This window comes from Chanodichthys erythropterus, chromosome 1 (assembly GCF_024489055.1).
Source record: "Chanodichthys erythropterus isolate Z2021 chromosome 1, ASM2448905v1, whole genome shotgun sequence".
Taxonomy (NCBI): Eukaryota; Metazoa; Chordata; class Actinopteri; order Cypriniformes; family Xenocyprididae; genus Chanodichthys; species Chanodichthys erythropterus.
The window spans coordinates 25,919,286-25,943,334 of NC_090221.1; the positions used below are offsets into that span (position 1 = coordinate 25,919,286).

General features: G+C 37.9%; 1 protein-coding gene across 5 annotated transcripts in view; it reads left to right on the forward strand.

Moving 5' to 3' along the window:
* Positions 1-22,677, forward strand: part of hdx (highly divergent homeobox) — an 84,832-nt gene extending 62,155 nt beyond the window's left edge. For all 5 annotated transcript variants that reach the window (XM_067382424.1, XM_067382434.1, XM_067382440.1 and 2 more), the window contains 2 exons: positions 22,177-22,299; positions 22,391-22,677. In XM_067382424.1, the coding sequence (XP_067238525.1) occupies positions 22,177-22,299; positions 22,391-22,540 (273 nt within the window). In that variant the 3' untranslated portion in view covers positions 22,541-22,677. The remainder of the gene's footprint in view (positions 1-22,176; positions 22,300-22,390) is intronic.
* The last annotated feature ends 1,372 nt before the right edge of the window (positions 22,678-24,049 follow it).

A 24,049-nucleotide genomic window follows, 5' to 3' on the forward strand; every position in this document is an offset into this window, starting at 1 on the left:
GAGTATACGCTTATTGATGGAGCATCATTGAGGAGACATTCGTTAGTCTCTCATTTTATGCGTAGGGTCAGACAGGTGATACCTGTTTCACTCATACTCCGTTTGCAGTGCTTATGTGGTGCGTGTTGCAGTACGTATGTGATGCAGGAGCAGCATGTGCTATTGTGCTTTCACATATGCCATGTTTGCAGTGCGCAACTGATCCATGGCTGTATATCACAAACACAAAATTGACTTATTTTTATTTTAAATCCAAAAGTTGTTACTGAACATGGCTTGTCAGCATTGCGATTCTCTTTGTACACACTCTTTCATAGATGTCACGTTTAAACCCACTACATTTAAACAACATTTTATTCAATTCATTACTTATATTTATATAAAGTAATAATTCAGATATTTTGTTGCTCAAGCAAGTGGCAAAACATTTAAACATAGGCTATTTGTTAAAATTACAAACATTTTCAATTAAAACCTACAATAGACAAAAACAGACAAATCATGTCTTTTCTTTTGCTTTTAAATCTTTATACAAGAAATCCTGCAGGTCATAAAGAACTTTTTTTCCACCTCCACAAAGAGACGAGTGCTATCCATTATGTCTCCTTGTTTATCTAAAGGTAAGATGACATTTTCTTGCTTTACCTGAGACAATAAGCCATGTGTTGACTGTGAAACAGAGAAGACTTTAAATTATATAGTGAAATTAGTAGATTTTCACATCAATACATGTTTATTTTAATGCAAACAATGAACTGTCACTTTAATTCAATTGCTGCACTGCTGCAAACGCACCACAACTGGAATGTATTGCCAGACCGCATCCACGTGCAGTTTGAAAGATCTAACCAGTTAACATGGGTACGGAAAAAAAATATGCACTGCATACGCACTGCAAAGGGAATATGTGTGAAACAGGTATGACACCTTTCTGTCCCGAGAGTGTTCCTTCCTGTAAAGGATATCAGGCTCCCCAGTTAGCTTTGGTTGAATTTCTGACTCTTTAGGTGGTTCTTTTCCTAGTCTTGACATGTCTTAAAAGAATGGGGGATTTGCAGGCTCTGTCGATGGGCTCGTCTTGTTTGGACTTTGCCCCTGGCCTGGTTATGGTCTTATTGCACCCTAGGCCAGATTACATCCTGAAGGTGCCTTGCTCTACTGCTCTTCTTTCCCCCAAAATTCCAATCTGTGGAGCATGAAAGCCTCCATTTGCTATGCCTTTAAGGTTTACGTCAACCGCACTAGCAAGTTGCGTAATCTTATCAGTTGCAATGCTATGCTTTGGTGGGCTGTGGCCACAAAGTAATGTATATCACATTGGAGGATGCAATTTACCCATTTTATGAGCTGCATAGGTTGTCTTAGGCCCTGGGATTAGGTTTTTTTTTATTAGGAGTGTAAAGACAACACTTGAGAGTTTAGTGTTAAAATCCTAATTTTATCATAAACAGTGGTCAAATATCGAAGCCTGAGTCTTTAAATTTTTCTAATGATACACAATTTGTCCAGATCAAGTAAAGGCTAATTTATACTTCTGCATCGGACCTACACTGGAGCATCTGTGCTGTAGACTATGCGTCTGCTTTAATTTATACTTCTGCATCGTTGTCCGTGACAACGTCAATGCAGACCGCTAGTAGGCAGTGAATGCTCATGTTGAGTATCCAGGCAAGCTGAAGAAGGAATGTACATTGTCAGACAAGTTTCAGTAGTGATGGCAGAAATAGGCAACAGCTTTTGTTGCAGTTTGATGATGTTTCCCCCCTGAAACAAAGCGTTTATTTAATTCCTATGGAAGTTTAAAATGTTTGCACTTCTCTGCTCTCTCCGCGCCATTTTTTTTTAGCTGAGGGAGTGGTTCTAGCAGACCAAGAATTCAGACCGCGTAGAATTCACACGTTGTTACATTTTTGAAGAGGTGTCACGTCAGGCTACACTGCAGGCTTCGTGTGCTACACACAGCCTACGCCGTACACTTGATACAGAAGTATAAATCAGCCTTAAGCGTGTAATGTTTTAATGTGCAATGAATGTTGAACAACAATAATCTGCGGCTGTTGACAATCTTTGACCGTAAGGACTCTGGAGCAGCGTCCAGGAATAAGTTCAGTCAACACAAATCCAGCATCTGAATATGTCTACTACAATACTAAAAAAAAACTGTATGTTAGCCAAGAAGTATGTCTAAATTTATAGTATTCATAAAACAATACACAAAAAGTACCTGGATGACTTACTAATTCCTGTGAGATTCTGAACTGCACATCCACTGGACACTTTAATATACCATGAGGCCATGGGAGAGGAGTTGTGAATTGCAGTGAACTCACACAACTGCTGATAGGTCACATGACAGTGAATTTCATTCATACTACAAATATTCATACTATGTAGAATGTATTTTTTTTTTGTTAAGCAAGTTTCAAACCCAACATTGTACTTACTATACAGTATGCAATTTTGGACACAGCTAAAGATATTCTCAACAGAGTGCCAAATCCAAGAGTTGCCATGGAAACGGATGCTAATAAGAAGTGTGCCATACTTCTTTTTCTTTTGTTTAATGATGATTAAACTAATGGCTTTTGAATCGATGTCATATGCCGATCACTCTGCGCAGTGCCGATCCATCTCGAACAAGCCTAAGGTAAAGAAAGCACATGATACTATCACATGAGGGGCAAGGGAATCACATGACATAAGCAGGAACCATGACAATGAGAAATTCAAAACAAAATGACATAAAAACAAAAAAAAGAACACAACCAAACACAGTATGACATCAGTTTGTTTTAGTGTGATATTTCAGGAAGAGCTTTATCACAAAGTATGTTTACACACACAAGGAATTTGTCTTGGTGACAGGAGCTTACAGTACAGAAGAAAGTTCACAAGATTTTCATATTCAAGAAATATTTTCACATTCAGGTAAGATGAAGAGACACTAGGAAAGCCGGTGTTATAAATAAATGTAGTAAAGTTCAGAGTTCGTAGGGAAGGAAGAGGACAAGGGTTGGCTTTTGACTGCTGACTGAGCTTTATTCAGTGTATAAAAATGTCCAACAAAAGTCTGTGCAACGCACAACAACAAAATAAACAATCCACAACAGGGCTTCACTCCAACATCGGTATAAACAATCCACAATAGGGCTTCACTCCAGTGCTGTTGTTGTGCTCAGCATCACAGTCAGCAGTCCCTCTCTCTCTCACACACTCCTGCTTTTCCTGGCGTTTTATCCTGTATCCGCCGCACCAATTACTGGAATGAGAAACAGGTGTTTGTGATTTACATTTAACCCACTCACTCACTATGCGTCTCCTGACGCTCTCTCCCATTGCAGACCTCGCTGAACCACGCCCCCTCGCCACAATAAACTTGCCTTCCCTTGCCTGCCTTGCCTTACAGACATAGTGCAGACATACAGTGCTCAGCGTAAATGAGTACACCCCCTTTGAAAAGTAACATTTTAAATCTCAATGAACACAAAAACAATTTCCAAAATGTTGACAAGACTAATTTAAATATAACATCTGTTTAACTTACAACATGAAAGTAAGGTTAATAATATAACTTAGATTACACATTTTTCAGTTTAACTCAAATTAGGATGATGCAAAAATGAGTACACCCCACAACAAAAACTACTACATCTAGTACTTTGTATGGCCTCCATGATTTTTAATGACAACACCAAGTCTTCTAGGCATGGAATGGAACAAGTTGGTGACATTTTGCAACATCTATCTTTTTCCATTTTTCAAGAATGACCTCTTTTAAAGACTGGATGCTGGATGGAGAGTGATGCTCAACTTGTCTCTTCAGAATTCCCCATAGGTGTTCGATTGGGTTCAGATCAGGAGCCAATGAATCACATTTACCCTGTTCTCCTTCAGAAATCCAACAGTTGCCTTAGATGTGTGTTTAAGATCATTGTCATGTTGGAAAAGTGCACGACGACCAAGGGAACGGAGTGATGGTAGCATCTTCACAGGAATAACTGCAGTGAACTTGCATACCAATTTTCTTCAACCCTTCTCATCAGAAGACGCTCCTGTTGAGGTGTTAACTTCGTGGACGACCTGGACATCTCTGTGAGATGGTTGCAGTTCCTTTTTTTTTTAGTTTTAATACCACTTTTGCTACAGTATTCTGACTGATAAGTAAAGCTTTGCTGATCTTCTTGTAGCCTTCACCTTTCTAGTGTAAAGAAATTATTTTCTTTCTCAGGTGACATTTCTCTTCCATGTGGTACCATTGCTGACAACATGAAATGGGAAGGGGTTTTAACACCCTTTTATAGTCAACTGTCTGCTGGGGACACCTGTGTAATGAATAATTAGATTCACCTGTGGTTGAATTCTTGTTAAATTAGACATTTGTAGTCTAAAATTTAGCTTTGCTCCAGAGACTTTCAGTTGGGTGTACTCAATTTTGCATCACCCTAATTTTAGTAAAACTGAAAATTTTGTTCTCTAAGTTATATTTTTAACCTTACTTTCATGTTATAAGTTAAACAGGGTATCGCCGGCGATACCACCATGGTTCTTTTCTTACCAGTGTGACAGAGACTCAAAATACTCTGTTAATGTTGCACATACAATTAAGAGTTATACACCATTTTAATCTGTGGAATATCTTCTTTTATTTGTGTACACTCAGAGTAAAAACAAAATGTTGTGCTTTTTGTAAAATAAATAAAACTAACATGATGCATGATCTCTCGTCTCCCTCTGAATGAACTCCAATCTGATAGTTCTCAGAAAATGAACTGTAACTTAGTGAATACTAATCACAAAAAAAATTAGACTTATGTCTAAAAAAACCTTGAAATGTCAGGTTTTAAATCGTGTAAGTCAAATCGAAAACAAACATTCTGTGTTTATGTAATCTGCATGAAAAGAGAGCCATGTCAGAAATCCGTGATTCAGCTCATTATCCGCTAATGCGGCCACGCCCACAGAGCCAGCGCTATTCAGACGCAAATTCTGAGTCAATACATGCATTCATCGTCTCAAACGTGTATTTATTGTCTTGAAAAGTGTTTTGAATAGCCATAGTTAGCGATCTCTGCCCTCTGTTAGTTCATTTAGTTCCTAGATTTCCTATTCTTCTTTAGTGCTCAGGCATTTGTGGACTAAAGGTGTACAGAGCACCCTCCGGCTGCAAGTATGAATTGAAAACACAGTATCCAGCACTCATAGTAATGACAATAAATCCTGAATAAATATTACTCTTCTGTATAGAAAATTGACAAACATATGAGAATCCATCAATATTTCTCCAAATGTGAATGCTTTTAAGCTAAAAGCCTATATGAAATGCCATAGAGGTAACATAATTGTTCAGACACTTTGCATCACAGAAATACATTATATTTTAAAGAATATAATAGAATACCATTATTTTAAATTGTAATGATATTTCACAGTATTTCTGTTTTTTCTGTATGTTTGATTTACACCATGATGAGATTTGAATCATGATCACAGAGGGTTTTTTCACAGCCTACCTGACTGAAAGGCCTCATTAATATGCAAGTCATTTCAGGTCATTATTAAGTGATTCTTTTGTCTTCTCAGGTGAGAATCACCCATTATACATGAGGATTCATGCATCCACGCAAACTGTGTTTCTTGACCAAAAATGTTTTAGAAAATTTAAATCTCTCTATTGTTTTATATGAACAAGCAGGCAGCATACCTTTTACCTCATTTTGAAGCAAAAACTCTAGTCTACCACCTCAAATACCCAGAAGTCTTGTGAACAAATATTTAATATATATTTTTTGGCTTTATTTCAGTGACTTAAGTTTTTTGTTTTTTCAATAACCACGCATAAACGTTATTCCTTCAAAAACGCAAACATGTACATACATGTTCTTTACATATTATTGTAGCCTAGTTTGTGCTGAATACAGTGTAATGACACTTTTTCCATTAATATTTTTATGAACAACTGAAAAAAGCAAAAATGTCAGGGCATGTAAAAACTTCTCCAGGGTCACAAAAATCCTCAGACCCCTGAGGGTTAAACATAGTCTTGTCAGCATTTTGGAAATTGTTTTTGTGTTCTTTGAGGTGTTGTTTAAAATGTTACTTTTCAGAGGGTGAGAGTACTCATTTACGCTGAGCACTGCAGGAGTTCTGTCATGACAACTCTCATAGAGATTGGCATTGAAATGGATGTGGCAGTGGTAATGTAGCCATCCATTTCATCCATTTCTAGCCTTATATATTTTTCGCTGGTGGGCAAGGCGTGTAACGGGGGGCTGCTGCCAGGGAACAGCCCAGCCATTTACATCCGGCTCCTCATACTGGCACAGAAGGAGAGTGTTGTTGCTCAAAATAACAGTCTTAGCTGATGCCCCCTAGGAGAAATCGGATCTGAGGACCGTTATTCTCTCTAAGCAGGCTTCGGGAAAGAGGTCCTAACAGTTAAGTCAGGCCTCTGAGTGTGCCCCAGTGAACTATACCCACTTCTCCGCAGAGCCCTCAGGAAATCGATTTGTCAACCTCGCTGCCTATGGCACTTCGGGGCACAATGATTTTCAACAAACCCAAATCCCCCCACTGTGGCCACTGGGGGTTCACTCTCCATAGAGAGGCCTGTAGAAGCACTAATTTGGTGAGAACCCTGCCATGAATTTGCTCCACGTCAAGAGTCTGCTCCGTCAAATATATATGAGGTCAGCTTTGAGAGGCTGGTTCCCCTAATAAATTGCCTGCATGCTTGGGAAGCACTGCCCAATATATCTTGATGGGTTGTGCGCACATTTGCAAGGGGTACAGACTCCAGTGTGGGTTGCTCACCAAGGTTCAAAAACATTTTGACTACAGTGGTGGCCCTGAGCAAGCACAGGTTATGGAGCAGGAAGTTCAATCTCTTCTGATGAAGGAGGCCATAGTTATTATCCCTCCCCCAGAAAGAAACACTGGGTTCTACAGCCAGTTTTTTATAGCTCCGAAAAAGTAACTTATTTCACTTTACGTCCCATCATAGATCTTATTCAGCTCAACCGTTCTCTGAGGAGATTCATGTTCAAGATGCTGACGATACCTCTTATTGTGAGTCAAATCAAGTCTGAGAACTGGTTTGTCACGATCGAACTAAAGGATGCTATTTTCATATCTCCATCATTGCGGAGCACAGGAAGTTCCTAAGGTTTGCTTTCGGGGGCGAAGCATACCAATGTCAGGTTCTTCCATTCGGCCTAGCATTATCCCCTAGATGGTGGCACTATTAATTTTGTCAGCTATTTTGTTTAATTTAGTCTTAGTCCTTTGTCAAATGTAACTTTTAGTTTTTATCATATTTAGTCAACCTTGTCCTGTTTTTGTTTAGTCAAGTTTTATTCAACTAAATGTCTGAGCATTTTAGTCTAGTTTTAGTCAGTGGAAACTTACACTGTATAGTGGTTAAAATGATTAAAAAAATAATAATAATATATATATATATATATATATATATATATATATATATATATATATATATATATATATATATATATATATATATATTGCTCAATTTAAATTGCAATGATTGTTGTCATTTGGGAAATTTATTTTTACATTTCATCAGAAGTTGCTCTTTCACCAATAAGCACAAATCAACAGAATATCAATTCATATGCATGGTTTATTTGACCTCATTTAGTGTACAGATTTATTAAAGGCTAGCAATTATAAGCTAAATAAAAACCAAAGACTTTAGATATACACTCCCCCTGTCTACATTTTGAAAACTGGTAAAACAAAAACCTACTATCAAATATTATAACAGAGAAATTCCTAATAGTAATTCCAATCATTCCAAGTTGCATTAATGTATCTCTATTAAAAAAGTAACAAAAAAGGCCGTAGATATTACCACACAGAGATTGCTTAAGTACAATCAGCAACCACAATCGCAAACAATACAGTTGAGATCCATGACAGAACACAGACTGATTGAATGACACTTTCATTTAAGCAAAATACCTCAAATGGAGATCGCTGAACTCCAGCTTACTTGTACAGTACCCTATATCAGTGTTTTCAGATCATGGCACCTCTGTAGAGAGCACATGTGAATGGTTGCCAGATTGCACAAAGAAAAAAGTCGGGAATGTATCCATTTAACAGAAAAGCTCTGATTGTTTGATATCTGGCAACCGCAAACATGAACGCTCACCTAATAGTCTTGTACAGCAGTATGAAATGTTTTTGGTAAAGTTTTTGTTCTTTTAACTACATTTTAGTCTCGTCTTTTTTGTCAACAATATTGCATGTTGATATAGTCACAGTTTATCATTTAATGGGCTTATTATCCACTCATCATCGTCTCGTCTTAGGAGGAAAAACTTTGTTGATGAACATTTTTGTCATAGATTTTGTTAAAATTAACACTAGTGGCCCGGCACAGAGAGGTGCCTGGGGTTTCTGAGGGTCCTATGAAATTCAGTTACGTTGCTCCTGCACGTATCGAATTGATTCTGGCAACAGTGACCAGAATCAAACTAGGCCAGCTCATCACTGAGACCCCTGCAGTGATGGCTTAGAAACAAGGATGTTTTCCCTGAGGGGCAACCCGTTTCACACGATCAAGTTTACACGCAGGTGCCTTCGTTCCTGTCATGATCCTTGTTTGTGTTCACTGTATCTCCTCTGTGCACCTCATGTTTCCCTGCTGCTCCCCTTGTTTGTTACCATGGACACTCATTGGACCATGCCCCCTTGTTAACTCGTTATCTTTGTTAAGCTTGTTTGTACCTGTGTATAAGTAGTCCCTGTGTTTGTCTCATGCCCTGCGAAGTATTTTATGTTAGCTACTGCAATTCTGAGCATTTCCTGGTTTCTTGTTTCCTGTTCCCTAGTTGTTCTGATTACCTGCCCGTGTCCTGGATTTCCCTGTCTGCCTGTGTGTTCTTGCTTTGTTGTTTGTATGGAATGCCTTCCTGTGGATTTATGATCCCTTGCCTGTTCTTGACCTCGATTGTGGATTGCCCTACCAATAAACCTGCATTTAGATCCTCTACCGTCATGTTCCTGTGCAATAAATTACAGTTACTTGATCATGTGAGAAAAGACCTTGGTTCCTGTCCCAGGTCTCAGTGTTAGGAGCATCTTGACATTGAAACATTGCATCAACAGATGCCTCCTGGACAGGGTGGGGTGCGGTCGTGGAAGGCTGCTTAGTTCAGGGTCTGTGGATTGAGAATAATCTCTTTCGCCATACAATTGCCAAGAGATATTAGCGGTTATGCTAGCCCGAGGGCATTTCTCCCAGACCTCAGAAGCCATTATGTTCTCATATGAACAGACAATATGTCAGAGGTCTCGTGTATATAAGCCACTTGGAGAGTCTGCATTTGCGTTCTCAATCCAGACTGGCGCACCAGATCCTCCTGTGGTCTCGGGTAGTTGCTCTCCCTGAGAGCACTTCTTTATCCCTGGATATGGGAGCAAGCGTCCTGGACCTCGAGTTGGAGCAAATAGGAAGACTGTTTGCGTTGCAAGAGACGTCTTGTCGCCCACTGTGGCTCTCCCTCCCTCATCCAGCTCCTTTGGGACTGGACGCCATGGTACAGATGTGGCCGAGGCTTCGGCTGTACACATTTCCCCGTCTAGAAAGAGTTTGCCAGGACGGGGTCTGTCTGCTGCAGGTAGCCTTGTTCTGGCCGGCCCGAGATTGGTTTTCAGACCTGGTAGCACACCTGGACAGCATTCCTTCAGCATGGCGACGTGGGTATATCATTCCCTAAAGTGCCGTTATGATGGCGCAGCACGAGTTCCCTTGAAAGGGAACGTCTCAGGTTACGCATGTAACCATGGTTCCCCGAGCAGGGCACCAGACTGCGCTTAAAATGGTCGCATTTGCTACCAAAAATATTAATTTGCGAGTGATATTTTTGCTGAGGTCGCCACTGCCGACTATACAAATTCACACGTTATGACTGTAAAATTTGCCTGTAATTGGCATGTTCTGTGACCAGTAACCCATCACATCTCATTTGTTGTGTTGCTGTAATTAAATGAGATGCTGCTTGTGAAAGATTTACTGAATTAGAGCGCTAAAATATGAACGAGTAGGGAAAAATATCACATACCAAACCAACGCCAAAGAACCTGCGTCGGTGAAAAACAGGTGTATTTGAACACATCGAAAGGACTACAGCTGAGTGTCAACTAGCTTGTGCGTTCTGCTCCTCCACTGCCTATTTCTTCATATTCGTCTTCGTTTATATTCGTCATTCAAAAGGGGAAACCGGCTCTGCAGATACACACACAATGCAACATGTGCTTTCCGTTTTGAGTATCAATCATGCTGATTACATACACTTTCATTTTTCCACTCCGCTCATGCTCTTCAGATATATTTTAGGTCATTAAAAGTCTTCAGTACCTTAAATGGTATAACAAGAGTATTAATGATCATTTTGAGGCGTCTTATATTTTGTGGATGGAAAAACAAATCACAATACTCCCTAATGTGTTTATTAATTTTAATTTCATTAAATAAATGTGAGTGCTGCATGTTTTAAAGTCAAAAGATGGCGTTGTTGCGTGTTCTTCATTCTCTCGCAAAGTGCTTCATAGCAGCTTGCAAACAATGATTAGCGCACATTTGTCAACCGATTGCTTATGAACTAATGCTGATCAATTATGACAATGTTTACTTTATATTATTTATATTACAATGTGTTGTAAATGTTTGTAACAATGTATTTATTTTCTTCCTCATCTGAACTTAGAACTAAGAACATTATTTGATACATATTATTCAATATAAAGATTTTACTAGCATCAGGGTTATTATAGTTAACCCTCTGGAGTCTGAGGCTGATTTGGGGCCTGGAGAAGTTTTGACATGCCCTGACATTTGTGCTTTTTTCAGTTGTTCATAAACATATTAATGACACAAGTGTCATTACACTGTATTCAGCACAAACTAGGCTACCATTATATGTGAGGAACATGTATGTACATGTTTTTGAAGGAATAATGTTTATGCGTGGTTATTGAAAAAATAAAAAACTTAAGTCACTGAAATAAGGCCAAAAAAAGTATATTAAATCTGTATTGACAAGACTTCTGGGTATTGGAGGTTGTAGACTAGAGTTTTTGCTTCAGAATTATGTAAAAATTATGCTGCCTACTCCTTCATATAAAACAATATATTGATTTAGTTTTTGTAAGACACTTTTTGTCAAGAAACACAGTATGCGTGGAGGCGTGAATCATCATGAATAATGGGTCATTTACACCTGAGAAGACAAAAGAATTGCATAAAACCTGAAATTACTTGCATATTAATGAGGCCTTTCAGTCAGGTAGGCTGTGAAAAAACCCCTCTGTAATCATGTCTCAGCTCAATTTAAAATAATGGTATTCTATTATATTCTTCAAAATATCATTTATTTCTGTGATGCAAAGTGTCTGAACAATTATGTTACCTCTATGGCATTTCATATAGGCTTTTAGCTTAAAAGCATGCACATTTGGAGAAATATTGATGGATTCTCATATGTTTATGTCAATTTTCTATACAGAGGAGTAATATTTATTCAATATTTATAGTCATCACTATGAGTGCTGGATACTGTGTTTTCAATTCATACTTGCAGCCGGAGGGTGCTCTGTACACCTTTAGTCCACAAATTATTCTAAAGAAGAGGACATTTCAGGAATGGTGTTTTCAATTCATACTTGCAGACGGAGGGCGCTCTCTGTACACCTTCAGGCCACAAATTCATATAAAGAAGAAAAGGAACCAGGAACTAACGGTATGTCTTCTATAGGTCGCTAACCATGGCTTTAACATCCAGATAAACACTTTTCAGGACAATAAATACACGATTGAGACAATGCATACAAGTATTGCCTCTGAATTTGCCTCTGAATAGCGCTCGCTCCATGGGCGTGGCCGCATTAGTGGATAATGAGCTGAATCACAGACTTCTGACATTGCTCTCTTTTCATACAGAACGTTTGAATGTTTGAATGTTAAACACTGAATGTCTGTTTTCGATTTGACTTGCACGATTTAAAATTTGACATTTCAACGTTTCTTTAGACATAAGTGTCATTTTTTTGTCATTAGTATTCATAAGTTACAGTTCATTTTCTGAGAACTATCAGATTGGACTTCGTTCAGAGGGAGACGAGAGATCCCGCATCATGTTAGTTTTCTTTATTTTACAAAAAACACAACATTGTGTTTTTACTCTGAGTGTACACAAATAAAAGAAGATATTCTATAGTTTCAATTGATATATTACTTGTGTCTCTATAACAGGAAATGACGGAGTATTTATTTGGAGTCTTGCTGCAATGTGAGAAAAATCCTGCAAAACGCACTGGCGCGTTAACGGACTCCAGAGAGTTAACTAAAACCATTAAAAAAAAAATTTTCATTGCTTGAAATAAATGTTAATACTGAAATAAATATTTATACAAACTAAACAGGCATGTTTAAAAACAACAAAAATAAAACTTAATGAAAAATGGAAGCAGAAAATATATATATCTAATCGGATTCACAATATTAACAAAAACTATAATAAGTGAAAATATTGACAAGCGAAATCCATTTCCTAGAAAAATCACAAGATGAAAATGCTAAAACTAAAGGGGAGATATATAAAAATAACAGGATGACTAAATGTAAGTGATTTAAACATTTAAGTTCATTGTTGTGTGGCTCTTAAAAAATATTTGGCACCTGTTTTTTTCCCCCATAAGAGCCAATGGCTCCTTAATGAATTTTTTTGTCTGGAGCCCTCCTGAGAAGGAAACGAGATGCTGCGTCCCCTTGCCATACTTCATGTATGCCTGGGTGCAGCTTGCTTCAGATCAGAAAGCTAAAACAGCTCTGTTGCCAGCTCCTTTATAGCTTCCACGTTCTGCTGGCACATGTCACAGGATGGCGTTGCACCAATCAGAATTGGACTAAGTTGCACATGCCTTCAGGAGAGCTGAGCTGAAGGGATTCCACAAAGTGTTATGATGACACAGTGTTTCGTTCCCTTCTCAGTGAACCATGGTTACATGCGTAACCTGAGACATTTTTCAGCTAAACATGGTAACCCTGTTGAAAGTACGAATGGTTATTTCACTTTAACCTTTTCTCATATCCATAGCTTAGAGAGTGTATCCTCACACCAATTACTTACAATAGACCGCTTGCTGCTACATAAACACAATTGCATAAATACTGCAGTTTATATGCTTAGTAAATCATTCCACAAGAGTAAATCACTTCACAACAGTTTAAACATGACGCTTAGTTTAAACTGTTATGATTGCTCATTTAGGAATAATAAGCAAACCACACAATATGCACAGAGATATTGAGTAAAAGAGTATTCACTTGTCTTAGCCTGCTCCATCTAGAGTTTCAATGACAGAACTTGGTATTTAGGCAATAAAAATTAAATATAGCACAATATTATATAAAAAATAATAATAATAATAATGCAAAAATATAGTAGCCTAATAGAAACAATATATAATAGAATGTATAGATAAGTTATTTACAGGTGTACAGTTCTGTGATATGTACACAGTTATGAGAGACAATGTAGTTAGGAGAGTTTTAATTGTTGAGACTGAATATAGCCTGAGGAGAAAAAAAACTGTTCTTGTGCCTAGCTGTTTGATGCTTGATGCTCTTTAGCCCTGACCAGAAGGCAACAGTTCAAAGACAAAGTAGGCTGGGTGTGTGGGGTCCAAAGGGATTTTCTTAGCCTTTGTCTCATTATGGAGGGGTAAAGATCTTGGAGGTTGGGCACCAGTAATCCTCTCAGCAGTCCTGACTGTCTATTGTATTCTTCTGGGGCTAGTTGCATAAACATAGCCATTATGTTACGATCCTAAGATCTATTATGTCCCACTAGCAGTTAGTCAAGGGGAAGTCATTCTTACTTTTCTGTATCAAATTAGACCAATCTACATTACATTAAGTAACTGACTTATAAAAGTTTTAAATAGTCTTAAAAGGCACCTATTGTGCAAAATTCACATACATGGTGTTTGAACATAAATGTGTGTTAGCAGTGTATGGGCACTGGCAACTGTCAACTAGCATGTGTGTTCTGCGCCTGTGTGTAAAGGAGATGATTGTCTATTTAATCAGATATTCTGATTCAGATGGCCTATATTCATCATTCAAAAAGGTTAAGTGAAACTAAGACTGCAGGTATAAAAACTATAAACAAAGCATCGCTTGCTTACCGTTGTGAATATCAATCATGTTGATTACATTCTTTATTCTACTAAAGTTACTTTCTAAAGGTGATTTACTCTATTTTTTTTTTTTTTTTGCTTCCGTTTGGGATGGGGGACTGGTTGTCTCCCATTTTCCAAATGGGCATATCTGTCATATTAGCAGAAAACATTGTTTAGTCAATGTGTGGAAAACCAATGTTTAGTCAATAATTTAAGAAGGTCCATACTTTTAAGCTCTTGATTCTAACTTGTACTTGGCCTTATGAAAAAGTAGTTCTTGTAATTGTTTAACCATAGCATTTGTTACAATAAGGATATAATACAGGTAGACTATTGATGGCTCTTCATTGCATGCTTAGGGCAATGTTAACCTTTTTTCTTTCTTTTTTAAATCTATTCCTTTAACAGATTATATATTATGAATTCTTCAACGAGTTAGTTAAAATGTACAGTACAGTCCAAAAGTTTGGAACCACTAAGATTTTTAATGTTTTTAAAAGAAGTTTCGTCTGCTCACCAAGGCTACATTTATTTAATTAAAAATACAGTAAAAAAACAGTAATATTGTGAAATATTATTACAATTTAAAATAACTGTTTTCTATTTGAATATATTCCACAAAGTAATTTATTCCTGTGATGGCAAAGCTGAATTTTCAGCATCATTACTCCAGTCTTCAGTGTCACATGATCCTTCAGAAATCATTCTAATATGCTGATCTGCTGCTCAAGAAACATTTAATGTGTACAATTGTACAAAATATTTGTGTACAATATTTTTTTTCAGGATTATTTGATGAATAGAAAGTTAAAAAGAACAGTGTTTATCTGAAATCTAATCTTTTGTAACATTAAAAATGTCTTTACTGCCACTTTTGATTGATTTAATGCATCCTTGCTGAATAAAAGTATTAATTTCTTTAATTTCTTTAAAAAAAATAAAATAAAATTCTTACTGACCCCAAACTTTTGAACGGTAGTGTATAATGCTACAGAAGCTTTGTATTTCAGATAAATGCTGTTCTTTTGAACTTTCTATTCATCAAGGAAATCCTCAAAAAAAAAAAAGTACACAACTGTTTTCAACATTGAAAATAATCATAAATGTTTATTGAGCAGCAAATCAGCATATTAGAATGATTTCTGAAGGATCATGTGACACTGAAGACTGGAGTAACGATGCTGAAAATTCAGCTTTGCATCACAGGAATAAATTTGTCAAATATATTTTAATAGTACACAGTTATTTTAAATTGCAATAATATTTCACAATATTACAGTTGTTTTACTGTATTTTTAATTAAATAAATGTAGCCTTGGTGAGCAGACGAATCTTCTTTTAAAAACATTAAAAATCTTAGTGGTTCCAAACATTTGGACTGTACTGTACCTCAATAAAAACGTTCCTACGGTGATTCGCGCCACTCATACTTATAAAAGCTGTGAACGCGCGATACAATTAATTAATAGCCTAATTCTATGTTTCATATGGGGGTTGGAGTACCAGCAACATGTGAGAAGTGCCGGTACACAAGAAACGGCGACAGTACGCTACAGCTTAAAATATAGCTTTAAGTGCCGGTGCGTACCGGCCCACTTAGAGCACTGAGTAAGATCGCGTGGGTGTTTGAATCCAGGTCGCTATCTTTAATGATAAATCATGCGATTTTATTGCGCAATGATCTTCTAATGCAGAGCTTCCCAAACTTCAGAGTGGCAGATTGTCTCTTTGCACAAAATTATCAACATTTATTAACCAGTTTGTAAGAATTTCATGTGAATTATGAGAACTACCATAAAATGTAATATTTTTATATTCTGGTGAAAGATGATGTAAACATTCTTTACAAATATATTTAAATCCATAACACTACATACTGTAGGGACTCGTTCGACAGACGTTACCAAATGGCTTTATCAGCCAGAGGCATGATTGAACAAAGCTTCATTTGGTCCAAAAGATCCATTTTCTGACAGGAAAAACCTAGCCTTAACAGAAGTGATGACGTGACTTCTTTTAACAAAGGACTCTGTCTAAAGGACTTCTTTGCTCATCAGCAATAAACTAATCAGAACCTATCACGTGGGTCTGATCACATTAAATCTATTGATTCTCTCACAAAACCCTCTTGTATTATCGGACGGAACAGGAAAACACCCATCAACGGATTTAAAGACGAATCTGTCCTATCAATACCTCCCTTGTTTGAGCAATCCATCCTGACCCGGTCACTCGTGACTCCGGTCAAAGTTTAAACTATGCTTAAGGACTCAATCTTGAATCTCAAAAGGGACAATTGTCGATTACTTAAAGTATTAACTATATCCAGAATAACATTTGCTATGATGTGATTACTAATATGTTGGAGTCAATGCACTATATGTTTGTATTCCCGTATGCATTTTCTTTCTCTTGTAATCATTGTTTTTAATTAGGTCAGTCTAGTAATATGTAAATAAATCTTGTTTTGATTTTCAAATATACGAGTTTCTTGTGCTGTGTGTCAAATTACTGCCTTAAACTTAAAAGATCAAGTTACCTCTTGCTTATAATTATATAATAATTATAATAACAATAATCATAATAAAATATTGTTACTGTTGGCCACAGAATAATATTTTATCCAGAATTGGTAAAATACTATAACCTCAATTTTCGCTGGACGAATAATTGATGAAGTGTTAGATATTAATTCTGAATCATTTACAGTGAATCATTTACAGTTGATTCAATTCTTATTCCCTGTAACAATTAAATTGAGCTAATAAATGACCTAAGGTACATTACAATACTTTCATTTGCATACTATTTACAATTATAATGCATCAAAGTGTGTAACAGAAGCTAGTTCACAAATCTATTAGAAATAAATTACATAACTATGTAAAAAAAAAAAAAAAAATCTAAAAACATTTACATTTAAACTGAGGAACGATGTAAAATTTGTATTTAGTAAAATTAGTAAAAAACAGTCCCAGAGTCTGATCAGCAGTCTTCCAGACAGTACCTAATGAGATGGGTGATGTTGCTTTTCAGCGGTTAGGGATTTGATGTCTGGCTGAATCGACGTCAATTTAAGACGGAGATCAGATTCCACACTCAACGCGTTCCTGTACTTTGTCTTTAAGGCCACAAGCACCGAAAATCCCACTTCACACATATAAGTTGTGGCAAACGGCATCAAAAACATCATCGCCTTGTTGGCGAATTCAGGGTATTCGCTTGACACATGTAACCAGAACTGAGTCAAAGTTTTTTCAGAAAAAATCAGTTTCAAGGAGCTGTCACAGGACAGATCGACGAGGCTGTCCTGTTCCTTGTAGGTGAGTCCAGCAATTACATCCTCAGTGTGGTTGGCAAAGGGATACCCAGTACCCAGCTCTGCTGTTTGCTGATGCCAGGGAAGTAGTCCTGCATCTGAGACTTTAAAGCCTGCATGTGCTCTGTCATAGCAACTGATGCAGTGACGGGAAGTGGGCTCACCTCCTTAGACAAAATTCGGACAGGTTTTCGAAGGACTCATAGTTGGCTCAGGCAATTCTTTTCCCCCACAGATCAAATTTCTTTATGGTTGCCTCTATTTTGTTTTGCACATGAAACATTGTTACTGCTGTCCCCTGTAGGGCTAGATTGAGCCCATTCAAGTGGCTAAAAATGTAGGCCAATTTACAAAGCCATTCGAAATCACATAGGCGGTCTGCAAGTTCAAATTTGGAATCAATAAAAAATGTTCTGACTTCTTCACGTAACTGGAAGAGCCGAGTGAGCACTCTGCCGCGTGAGAGCCAGCGGACTTCGGTATGTAGTAGAAGCTGGCGGTGTTCGCTACCCATCTCTTCACACAAAAGGGAAAACAAACGTGCTTGCAGTGGACGACATTTAATGTAATTCACCATTCTGACAGCATCGTCCAAAACGGTCTTTAAATCCATGGGCATTCTCTTAGCCGCCAATGCCTCTCTGTGAATGCAGCAATGTACGTGAGTGAGCAGCGGGGCCACGTCTCTGACTCGCTTCACCACTCCACTGTGTCGGCCCAAAATAGCACGAGCACCATCGGTGCTGAGTCCAACGCACTTTGTCCAGTAGATGTCATTGGAAATCATGAAATCGTTCAGAATGTCAAAAATAGCTCCAGCATTTGCGTTTGAATGTAAAGGTCTGCAAAAAAGAAAGTTTTCCTCAATTTCTCCATCACAGTCATACCTAACGAATGCGAGCAAATTCGCCATACCCACGATGTCTGTGGACTCATCGATTTGAATTGCATAAAAACGACTCGCTCGAACTCTGCAAATTAGCTGCTGAAACACATTCTCTGCCATATCATTAATTCGGCGCTTAACCGTGTTGTTTGATAGAGAAATCGAGTTAAGTTGCTTAGCTGCACTGTTTCCCAGAATTATGCTGACCATCTGCTTAGCAGATGGTAAAATTAAGTGTTCACCTATTGTGTGGGGCTTTCCAGATGTAGTTATCAGTCTTGATACCTCATACGATGCTGTCACTGCCTTTTCATTTTCGCCACCCGTCACACAGGTTGACTCGATCACTTTTTTACGATGTTGGTAATCTTTCAATTTACTTTCAAAAAATTCTCAAGGCTTGCTGGCAAACGACCCATGTTTTGTTTCGAGGTGACGGCGTAACTTGCATGGTTTCAGTGCCTCATTAGCAAGGGTCTCTGAGCATAGCACACAGACAGGCGTGGGGTTGTCAGCAGGACCAACACTCGTAAATCCAAAGGACAAGTACTCCTCGCTGTACTTACGAGTTTTTCGTTTAGTGCAGTTAGGTCCAGTTGGAGAGGATGGATTGTCATCCTCTGCACTTCTTTTACCAAACAGCCACCGTCACATTTTTGAATTGAACTGAATACCTGCTAAGCAACTGACGTCAATTTGAAAATAAGCAATGTATCTCATCTCACTATAATAATAAAAAAAATAAAATTTGCATTTAATGGGACACACAAAAAGGCTGAGGCTAATTAGCATATTCATAGATCTGCATATACTAAATGAAGCAAGGGTGTAGAGTTACATTCAAGCTATTTTAAGGCTTGAAGAATTGTTTTTCACTGGAAGAAACATTTAAATATGTCATTTTGGTGATCAAAGATGAGTTTTAAGGGATACAATTATTGACTAAAGGGGGACTTTAAATTGTGCACCCTTGCCCCTTAGATAATCTCTCCATGTGTCAAGGTTATGCAGCTGTCTAGTTAATTCATGAGTTTTGGTTCTTGTCTGTTGCCATAGTCGTTAATTGAGTTACCCAGGTGTTGTGTCTCACGTTAACGATCGCTGTGTGTATTTAACCATGTTTCCCATTTCTCAGTTCTGTGTCATCTATATCAAAGTGGTTGTGTCTTCCCCTGTGGAATATTATATTAAAGACTCTTTCCTTTTGAGTCATTCATCTTTGTGTGCTATTTTACTGCAGCCACACGTGACAGAATGCATAACAAAGCAAGATTTTTTTGCACCGTTTTTTCCCCCAATGAATCTGCCACCTCTCCATCTACTCTGCTTGGAGCAGGGAGACCCGTCCACTGGAGAACCACACCAGGGACTTTATTGATAAGCATGCCTGAAACACGGACCACTCACTCTGTCTTTTTCTACATCAGCTTGAGCGAGAAACTGTAGTATAACGGGAATGGAGCTATAAAAAGAGTAATTTAACGAGGTGAAAGAACCATTAGTTTCTCATTATAAACCACCTTTGTTAACAAAGGAGTTCACAACTGTTTAGTGTTCAAATGTACGATGCTTGCAAATTCTTTAGCTGTTGAAGAGCATCTGGATATTGTCACGGTGCCTGGTTGTAGATAAAGCACACAACGAAGGAGAATCCAATAAACAAATTTCAATTATAGGAACCAGGAGAAAACAACATACACTAAACACAAATGAGAATCAACAAAATCTGAGAGAGAATACAGGAAATATGTATACAAGACAAACAGAGGAGCAAACGAGACTCATTAACAAGACACACTTGAACTAAGGACACTAATCAAATGATTAACCAAGGAAATTAACAAGGACAGCACTAATTAACAAACTAGAATACAACTAAGAAGCACAGACTAGAACTAAACAGGCAAACAGAAAAACAACAAACAGACATAACCGTGACAGATATACAGTCTTGGGAGAAATTCTTAATGTTTCAGTCCAATGGTGATGTAGTTGTAATCAATATCTTCTCTCTTGAATGAAGAAATGACAATGAACTTGTGCTGTTAATTTGACTCTGCTCTGGTTGCGAGAGTTGCGCATGATTTGCTGATAAAGCTCAGGGGCCAGGTGAGGTCTCAAGTGAACAGCAATCAATAGAATTAGCAAGAACAAGAGCCAGGAGGGAACTTTGTGTTTGCTTTTAACCCTCTGGGGTCTGAGGATTTTTGGGGCCCTGGAGAAGTTTTGACATGCCCTGACATTTGTGCTTTTTCAGTTGTTCATAAACATATTAATAGAAAAGGTGTCATTAAACTGTATTCAGCATAAACTAGGCTACCATAATATGTGAGGAACATGTATGTACATGTTTGTGTTTTTGAAGGAATAACGTTTATGTGTGGTTATTGAAAAAACAAAAAACTTAAGTCACTGAAATAAGGCCAAAAAATATATTAAATCTGTGTTCACAAGACTTCTGGGTATTGGTGGTTGTAGACTAGAGTTTTTGCTTCAAAATGATGTAGAAATCATCCTGCCTACTCGTTCATATAATACAATAGAGAGATTTAGTTTTTGTAAGACACTTTTTGTCAAGAAACAGTATGCATGGAGGCGTGAATCATCATGAATAATGGGTCATTTACACCTGCATAATAATGAGGCCTTTCAGTCAGGTAGGCTGTGAAAAAACCCTCTGTGATCATGATTCAAATCTCATCATGGTGTAAATCAAACATACAGAAAAAACAGAAATACTGTGAAATATCATTACAATTTAAAATAATGGTATTCTATTATATTCTTTAAAATATAATGTATTTCTGTGATGCAAAGTGTCTGAACAATTATGTTACCTCTGGCATTTTATATAGGCTTTTAGCTTAAAAGCATGCACATTTGGAGAAATATTGATGGATTCTCATATGTTTGTCAATTTTCTATACAGAGACATGAGTGTCTTTTCATACAGATTACATAAACACAGAATATTTGTTTTTTGTTATTAGTGTTCACTAAGTTACAGTTCATTTTCTGAGAACTATCAGATTGGACTATCGAGGTGGTATCGCCGGCGTGACCGCTGACCCGAGGGAGTTAAGTTCCAAAGAGGTCATACCTTTGAGTTTTGGCTTGACCAAAGACAATATACACACAGTAACAATACACAAAATGTACTGGGGAAATGCATTTTCATTCATTTAAGCAAATTGTCAGTGAGTTAGTGGAAAGGATTCCATTTCTATGGGCTGAATGACTGATTCTTGTATTGAGAACAATCAATGTCCCAAGTGTCTTTGAAGTGTATGAGTGAAGCAGTAGGGTGATAGTTCTCAGTGGGGAAGCCAGATATTACAGAGTCTGCATGGGTGAGGGGTTCTGAAGATTAACTTTTACAATTGTGTGTTTGATTGATCCAGTCGTTAGACTCAGTAAGCTTTCTCCATCCTCGATCCTCCATTCCTCACAGTATAGTTTGACAATTGATATGTCCATCATGGTGGACTTGAATCGGTTTCTGGGTGAAAGAGGATTGAGGAAATGATAAATGCACAATTTAGGAAATGGGAAGCATCCACTATCTTTCTTTAAAAATTAAAGTGCCTCTGGGTGGTGCCTCTGTCTCGTTGTGCTTGCTTCTAAGTTAGCCTGTAAACTTTTTATTACCATATTATATTAAACCTTCATACACAGCTTTATTCATCCACTGAGGCTAAAATATCTAACTGATTAAATGGAGATGGTGATTGTGTGAAATATTGTGGAATATTTTTTTTTTCCTTAGAATGAAGAAGTGCAGTTCCTTGAGAACGAGCTGCAGAACCAGAAACTGAAGTTCTCAAAGCTGAAGAGCTTCACCAAAAGCCTGCTGATCGCTGTGAAAAACAAAGACAGAAAGAAACAGCAGGTAAGGAAACATAGTTGGGTTAAACATTTAGGCAGCCATGAGAGCCATTAAAGAAACAAATCTTGATTAGTGTGTTTGTCTGTGTTGTCAGGAGCTGTTAGCCAGTCTACCTCAGAAAGTGAATGAGGACTGGGACCTGGGCCTGGAAAACCACAGCAAGTCTGGCGTAGAGAGGCCCACCATCCAGAAAGAGTCCTCTGTATCAGAGGAGGAGGGGGACACAGATCAAATGAGACTATAAATGCAGGGCAGCTTCCACCTCTTCTGTTACTCACATGTGCCACATAGTGCCTGTGGAAATAAACCAATAACTGTTGGACCCCACAAGTCATTTTCTATAGCATATCAGACTGCCTTGGCCAGGTCCAGTACTATCAAATAAATGCCACTAAGTCAACACAAGATCTGTGTCTTATTATTTTATGAAGACTGGAAGCATGAAATGTTCTAATTAAGACTATAAATAAGCAGGTTCAAACAAGCAAGAGTGCTGTTCTGGGGTGTTTCCCAAAGCCAACTATGGTCACAAGTTTTGTCATTACCATTACAGTTCAAGACCATAGTTGGATAACAATGGTTTTGGTAAACACACTCCTGAATGTTAGCGTGCCTGCAATTTGGCCGTGACTGCGGGTAATTGCAGCTGTGCTGATTATTCAGAATGACAGCATGATTCTATAAGCAAGTAACTTGTGTTTCCCAGTTGGTTTGGATTTTTGTTCATTCTCAATGAAAACAGCTCACTCAATAGAAACCAAAGTGTCAAAATGTGCATGTCAGCAAACATTACACAGACTGAAAGTCAGTCTGGAAATGTGTATGTGAGTGAAGAGGAGAGACTCAACACTCAAAGTCTTCTGTAGACACAACAGGTGGTTAGACTTACCTGGCTCTAAGTGTTGCAACATAAAAAGGGAAGGCCACACATGGAAGTCAATTTAACAAACAAACATTAATCAGAAATAAATCTAAATATTAATACAAAAAAAAAGGTAAACTAAAATAAAAGCAATCCAGGGCTGAAAAGGAAACAGTTGAATGGCACCAGCAGGCTTGCTATCTAGCTCAGTCTCCCCTTCTTCAATCACAGCTAACACTCCTCACCTGTTCCTGGCGGTTCCTCTAGAAGCGACCAGACATGGCACAACACCAACTTGTGGAAAAAGTACAAAACACACCTTGGGCCAGAACTCTTCCCCCGTTAAAAGAGAGACTCTACAAAGGGAACTCTGCAAACACGTTACTAAGTGCAAAACCAAAAATAAACACTACATAACACTTTAAGCATAATTTATCAAAAGAAAATATTTTAATCTTGGGCTGCCATACAACTGATGACACTTACCCTTTCCTTTTCACAACCTCCACCTTAATAATGTCCAACGAATAAGTCCTTCGCAACCATTGTAGAAATGTAAGTGGGGTGTGATCTCAAAAGACCACTATAGGCACAGAACCCCACCTCAACATACACTTGTAGCAACTGTGGACGAACCAGACAAATGAATGATGATTCTTTCAAAACATAATTCTAATTCAGAATTGAGGTTCCGGCTCCGGACCGTCTGCAGATAAAGCCAGGCTGATTACTTTTACGACACATGCTTCCTGATAGCAGAAGCGACATACCAAAGGGTCACCCAAGAAGACAGAGAGACAATCCAGACCCTTTTGTTTCCTTACTTCACAGGAGAGCCAAAGAGACTGTTGAACAAATAAATCTGCTTCAAAATTGTTCCAACAATTTTAA